Genomic DNA, 7,500 nt, shown 5'->3' with positions numbered 1-7,500 from the left:
TGTGATGATGCTGATGATCAATGGATCAATCACTTCATCAGAGTATTGATCAGGAATGTGTCGGTGCTCGTTTGAGTCTTTAGTTTGAGTTTGATGGACACATTTTACTCTAGATTGTTTTGTAAAATCCCTCTAATTCACTACAACGCAAATCTACATCACTGTGGGTCAAAATTAAACAACATCTTTTTATTTAACACCTCAAAGTATGAAATAAACTAGAGTTCATGATAATTATTTATATTTGGAAGGAATTCATGTTTTTCTTTACGAATATCTTGATCAATCATCAATTAGTTTTACTGAAAGACAAGTTAATATTGCTCCTAGATGTCTAACATGTAATAAATAAAAGGTTAAATCATATGTATGATTACTGAATCAGTGTTGAACACGTTGACCAGTTATTCCATGAAGTGTGTAAAGTGTGGATGAGTTTGGTGAGTGTGTTTGTGTCAGAGTCAGAGAGCCGTGTCTCTACATGAGAGGTTTTTGTACGGCGGCTCAATGACTTTGTATCACTGTGGTTGACGTTCGGTGGAGGAACCAGACTGGATGTTGGAAGTAAGTACATCTGAGTCCCTTAAAAACCTTCATTATACATTAAACATGTATTTTATTTGAACGTTATAGCTGGAGAGCTTACAATGATATTTTTGTCTGATATTTTAAATGTTTTCTATTTGTAACAATTCTTGAAGTCTTCAGCTTCGATAAGTCGGTTAAAATCCACTTCAATGAATAATCTTGTTGAACAAAACATTTTATTACATGTTCATACATTATTCTATTTTCATTTGAACTACTCTACTATTATTTCTAAAGAAGAAAATATTTTTTTTAATGTTAAAGTTTTGAAATTACAGCTAAAGATTGACTCATTCAGAGTTACATGTGAATGTTATGACCCAGACTGATGGTTTTAAACACGTTTTATGAGTTTTAAAAAGTATTTCAGTAGTTAACATTATTCAGTTAGTAATGAAGTCTGACTGTTGATGATTCCTGCTGACATGAAGGGAACAAACACATGTCATCATGTCTGAGGTTTTGACTTGAAACAAGAAATACTTCAGATAGTTAACCTTTTGAAAACCGACCTACTTTTTAGGTTTCAGCTCGAAATAACATATCCAAACTAAAAAAGGTGTATCTCAGCAACCACAAAGGCTATTTGAATAATGTTGGTGTTATAATAAAGGCAACCCATGTGTGCTTTTGTTCAAATGTGTACATATTAGTATATTTGTTACTGGTTAAGAGTAACTAAAGATGAAAGATAGCAAAAGTTGAATTTTCATGTTCGCCAAGAAACAAAAAGCACTTTCAGGATGATTATCTCTTGGAAGGATGCAGAGCAAAGGTCAAAAACCAGAGAGATCATATCAATATATGGGAAGAGTCTCTCTGAAAAGTTTGACTTTGAAAAAGTAAAGCAGAACAAAGTTAGAGAGGTTTTAGTACAGATTAATTAGGCGAAATGGGCATTTGGGCACCATCTGTGCAATTTGAATTTCTCATGTGGAAAACCATATATTTCACTTGTATATTACTTATGGTGGGTTCAATACGGCAGTATTTGTTGATTAGAAGAAGAAAAATGTTTTTTTTTCTCAAAAAAAGCCAAAGATAAGCAACATTTGTGACTGTAAAGCGCTAAATCGGTTCATGTTGCTGTGTTCTTTGGCTCATATCTCGGTGATGCTTTGGTGCAGAAGGATTTTCTAAAGATGTTTAGAATCTGTGTTAAATCCTCTTGCTCTTTGCTATCTTTCTGATAGCACCGAGCTACGGGTTGCTAGTTCCAAAAACGTGCTGAGTGGGCTGACTCCTGACAAAATGATGATTATGATATTTTAATAATTCTTTCAGTTGGTGTTTGAGTTGTGTGGAAATGGCTTACTGATTCTTGTAGCCCAAGTTCTCTTGTTTAATTTGATGTATAACATCAATATGTTTGCTCATGTTTATTGTAATGTTTTACACAGTCTAACTATAATGTGTAAATCGGCCACCAATTGGGGGCCATGGTTTTCAAAAGGTTAAAACAATAAAAGCCTCACAATCGTCATCTTTACTGTAATACATTTAACTGTAACTCAGAAAGTTGAGTGGAAGAAGTTCAGATGTTTTATCTTCAGTACTGAAACCTGTCTGTTGTCATGCTCACTGAGCTCAGAGAGGGAAGTGAAACCTTTAAGATCAGTTTCATCCGGTCTGAGGAAGACCAACAGAACTAGAAGCCTCCTCTGCTGCACCCTCATATGAACCTCATGAATCTCTGTCTCTCTGCAGTGGGCCGAGTCGGCCCCACCCTGACGGTGCTGCCCCCCTCCAGTGAGGAGCTGCAGCAGGGGAAGGCCACGCTCATGTGCCTGGCCAACAAGGGCTTCCCCTCAGACTGGAGTCTGGCCTGGAAGGTGGACGGCAGCAGCAGCAGCAGCAGCAGCTGGGAGGAGAGCAGGAGCCCCGGGGTGCTGGAGAAGGACGGCCACTACAGCTGGAGCAGCACCCTGAGGCTCCCTGCAGACCAGTGGAGGAAGGTGGGCTCTGTGACCTGTGAGGCCACCCAGGGCTCCCAGACTCCGCTCTCAGAGACACTGAGGAGAGACCAGTGTTCCCAGTCCTGAGCTGCCTCACTGGGACTCTGCTACTGGTTTCAGTCTCACTCTGTAACTGTCTCTCTGGTTCTCTTTCTCTCTTGACATGTTTCAACATTATCGTCTTCCTGCTTGTGTTGATGGTTTCAACATTTAAAAACAATAAAGATGTTATCATGTGTATTATAAAACTTATTTGTCTTTTGCCTTCCTTTCTTTGATATTTATTACATATTAAGAACATTAGTAAGATCAATGCACAAAATGTCCAATTATGTCTTGATTACTTTTAAATGTTTTTTAAGACTGGATATTAGTTTGATCTCAATTTGTGACACAACACAAATTTATTTGGGTTTTTTATACATGGTGATGTTTAAATGAGACAGTAAAACTTTACCAAAATAATATAAAAGAGAGATGAGCACAGTCTCTGTCTCCTCCTGTCCGTCCTCAGGATCAACACATTGAAGGCCTCATCCAAAGTTTGGATGAGGCCTTTTCCAGGTGCGATATGTCCTTTTAAAATATTTTATTATAGAATTAAATTAATCCTTGTTGATTCTCTATGCGGCTTTTGTTAAAATAAACTACCCAAACCCCTGTAAGCCACTCTCGTACTGCTTTGCCTTATGGCGCCCCTCACTGGTGATTTCTGTGTACTGCATAATACAAATCCATCCCGATTTTTTTTTTTTTTTTTTTTGTAAGCTTTAACTTTAAAACTGTCCTCAATCTACTGTGTGTTTGTGTCTCCAGCTGGGCTCTGGATAGCTATGGTTCATGTCCAGGTAAAGTAGAGTGCCGCTGTCAGCTGTTACAAGCCGTACATGTTTTGGATACCATTGCTCCTGTCAAGGTTAGAATGGTTAAAAATAGGCAAAAGGCACCATGGAGAAAAGAAGACTCGGTCAGGGCACAGAAAAGGGATTGCCGGAGACCCGAACGGAAATGGCGCAAGTCAAAGCTCCAGGTTCATTATGAGATTTACAAAGAAAGGTTATGTGCGTTCAACCAGACTTTGCGTAGAACAAGGGAGAGTTATTTTTCTTTAACTCTCGTGTCCTGTTTGCTACAATAAACAGATTAACAAACCTTCCTGTTTCACTGCCCTTAGAACTCAATTCTATATCTAAGTGTAATAAGTTTGCAATATTCTTTAATGACAAAGTTCAAGGCATTAAAAATGCCATAAATTCCACAACACAAATATCTACTCTGCAGCCAGCTAGACACCTAGAGCTGACACATGTCATACCTGTCACTGACAAAACAGTCGAAGAGATCATCTGCAGTCTGAGCCAATCGACGTGCTGCCTTGATGACTTACCCACTAGATTTCTAAAGTCTGTGCTGAGCAGTTTGTTACCACAACTCGCTCACCTGGTCAACATCTCACTCCAGACTGGAACATTTCCAAAGCCTTAAAAACTGCTGTCATTAAACCTCTTCTAAAGAAGAGCAGTCATGATGCAACAGTACTGAACAACTACCGGCCCACATCAAACCTGCCATTCTTAAGAAAAGTCCTAGAGAAGGTTGTATACCAACAGCTTACTGACTTTCTTCTGTCTAACAATGCTTTTGATACTTTCCAATCAGGTTTTAGGCCCAACCACAGCACTGAGACAGCTCTGATCAAGGTGACAAATGATATCCGCCTGAACACAGACGCAGGCAAAGTCTCAGTCTTAGTTCTGCTGGACCTGAGCACTGCCTTTGACACAGTTGACCATGGGATCTTATTACAGAGGTTAGAAAACTGGGTGGGAATCTCTGGTACTGCTCTAAACTGGTTCAAGTCCTATCTCGAGGACAGGACGTATTTTGTTGAAATTGGTAACTGTGTCTCAGACCAAATGGCTTTGACCTGTGGGGTTCCCCAGGGGTCAATCCTAGGACACCTATTATTCAATCTGTACATGCTTCCATTAGGCCAGCTAATACGCAGCTATAACGTGTCCTACCACAACTATGCAGATGACACTCAGGTCTACGTGTCACTGACGGCAGGTGAATATGGGCCTGTAGATTTACTTTGTCACTGCATTGAACAGATCAGTGTGTGGATGCAAAACAATTTTCTCCCACAGAAACAAAGAGAAAGTGTTATCAGTCACCTTGAGACTCTCTCTCTAAAACCTACAAATCAGGTTAGAAATCTAGGGGTAATATTTGACTCAGAAATGAACTTTAACAGCCACATTAAATCAATAACATCAACAGCTTTTTACCATCTAAAAAACATTGCCAAAATCAAAGGAATAGTATCTAAACCAGACTTGGAGAGACTAATCAATGCGTTTGTCTCCAGCAGGTTAGACTACTGTAACGGCCTGCTCACTGGGCTCTCTAAACGAGCTGTAAGCCAGCTGCAGTACATCCAGAACGCTGCTGCTCGAGTCCTGACTAGAACCAGGAAATACCACCATATTAGTCCAGTGCTCAGGTCTTTGCACTGGCTTTCTGTTGCTCAGAGAATAGACTTTAAAACAGCTCTGCTAGTGTACAAATGTCTTCATGGTCTAGCACCAACGTACATGAGTGACATGTTAGAGCCATATGAACCATCTCGGGCTCTGAGAAGCTCAGGGAGTGGTCTCCTGCTGGTCCAGAGTCAGGACTAAACACGGGAAAGCTGCGTTTCGCTTTTATGCTAAAATCTGAAACAGTCTTCCAGAAGATGTGAGACAGGCCTCAACTCTGACAATGTTTAAATCCAGGCTGAAAACGGTTCTATATTTTATCTGCACTCTTCGCTTTTAATATAATTAATATATTATTATTTAAAAAAAAATATATATATAATTTTATGTAGCTGTAAAGCACTTTGAATTGCCTTGTGTATGAATTGTGCTCTATAAATAAACTTGCCTTGCCTTGCCTTACTTAGCGTAGTAGTCCTAATTACTAACATAAACATAACCCGCTGTATTCTCTCAAAACCCCAAAACAACGGGTCTGCAATGTTCTCAGTAGCTTCCTGTGTCCTTCATCTCCTCCCAGGTGGAATAATCGTGGACTGGGCTCAGAAAAGAAAGCCGATTCAAAGTAGTACCGTCTCCTCCCAGCTCATATCACCCTCCTGATAACCTTCTTCACAGTCTGCTTGTCTTTCAATGAATGGACTGAATCAATGGGAGTAATGTGACTCCGCTACACACTGAAGGCCTTGTTGTGCAATCATTCTGTCAGTGGTCTCTGGTGTGAAAGGGTAGCAGCGGGTCACTCGAGCCCGGTGACGGGTGCAACTGTTTCATCCCGTTGTCGAGGCCTTGGTGGCACTAAAGTGTCTAAAACCTTCAATGACATTTGGCCTGAAGAGGGGTTGGAAAGTCTTGGCTAGTTCACAAGCTTTCGGCACTTTAGTTTTTATTGTATTTCTCCTAGTGTGCAGCTCTTACTTTGTATCAGAAGGTGGCACAGGTTCTGGTCCAGGCTCTGGTCATTTCACGTCTAGACTATTGAACTCCCTCCTGGCAGGTCTACCTGCTAATGCCATTCAACCTCTACAGCTCATCCAGAATGTAGCTGCTCAACTGATCTTCAACCTCCTAATTTTACCCACACTACTCCGCTCCTCCGCAACCTTCACTGGTTACCGGTGGACGCCCGCATCCGCTTCAAAACATTTGTGTACTTGCGTACCGTGCTGCGAACAGATCTGGTCCGGTCTACATCCAGGACATGGTCCAACCACACACCCCAGCCCGTCCACTTCGCTCGGCTTCTGCCAATCGGCTTGTAGCTCCGTCACTTCGAGCTAAACACTCAACAAAGTCACGACTGTTTGCTGTGCTGGCTCCTCATTGGTGGAACGAGCTCCCCATTGACATCAGGACAGAAGAAAGTCTCTACACCTTCTGTCGCAAACTAAAAACACATCTTTTTTGACTATACCTTGAATAGGGAAGGTAGAGCCGTAGTAGCACTTTGGTAGCACTTAAATTGCTCTTACTGATAGCACTTTAACACTTTAGTAGCACTTAAATGGCTCTTACCGATAGCACTTTGTAGTTTAACACTTTAGTAGCACTTAAATGGCTCTTACTGATAGCACTTTGTAGTTTAATGTTATTGAAGAAATTGTACTTGCTTGATTCATGTTGTTCTGAGATTGGACTCATGGTTTAATGCACTTATTGTAAGTCACTTTGGATAAAAGCGTCAGCTAAATGACCTGTAATGTAATGTGATGTATCAGAATTCTGAATAGACTCGTTCATTATGTGGCAAAAAGGAAGGCGCAAGAGGCGATCCACTATTGCTCCTTCATGTGCCTTCACTTCCCCTCACGTCTTGGCTAGGAAAGGAGACTTGACGAGTCCCTCTGAAGGTGTAGACCAAAGAGAGCTTCTATCTGACCTCCGTACGTCCCGGTCCGGCACATTTTCTCCAGCAAGTCCTCTGCACTGCCAAAAGTCTGTCAAGAAGTACACTATCCACTCCTGTTGGAGTATCCTCTGCTCAAACCTGCAGTTCAGTAAAGATGTGCGTCTTCATCAGGAGCCGGAGGAGTATTGACGAACCTTTTGTTGGCTTTGGTCTCCGATTAGAGAAGAAAATATAATTACATTAGGCCTTGTCTCGTTTGAATGGGTGTTTCTTTTTCAAAATGTGTTGTATTTACATCCAGCTAAGGTTTAAAATGCTACTAAAGGAGCGCTTTGGTAGCAGCAAATCTATAAAATCCTACTTAATCTATCAATAGTTTGCTAGTCGAAAGGCGTAGGACTAGTCATAGTAGTCGTATAAAGAGCGAGCACCCAGGAGACTGAGGTTTGTGTGAAGTTTTTCCTGTTTTTATTAAATATTTTGTTTTCTATGGATTAGGGTCGAGTGCAAATAGCATTGCTAGCTTCTGACACCTGGGTGCTAATAGCATCTTTTTTTAAAATAC

General features: G+C 40.8%; 1 gene segment (V, D, J or C); it reads left to right on the top strand.

Moving 5' to 3' along the window:
• Positions 1-430: 430 nt before the first annotated feature.
• Positions 431-2,795, top strand: LOC117738816. The segment is given in 2 exon segments: positions 431-564; positions 2,296-2,795. Coding segments are annotated over 2 exon segments (336 nt in total).
• The last annotated feature ends 4,705 nt before the right edge of the window (positions 2,796-7,500 follow it).

The sequence above is a fragment of the Cyclopterus lumpus genome, chromosome 11 (assembly GCF_009769545.1).
Source record: "Cyclopterus lumpus isolate fCycLum1 chromosome 11, fCycLum1.pri, whole genome shotgun sequence".
NCBI lineage: Eukaryota > Metazoa > Chordata > Actinopteri > Perciformes > Cyclopteridae > Cyclopterus > Cyclopterus lumpus.
Note: the sequence above shows the minus strand (reverse complement) of the source record. Positions and strands in the feature narration are given on the sequence as shown.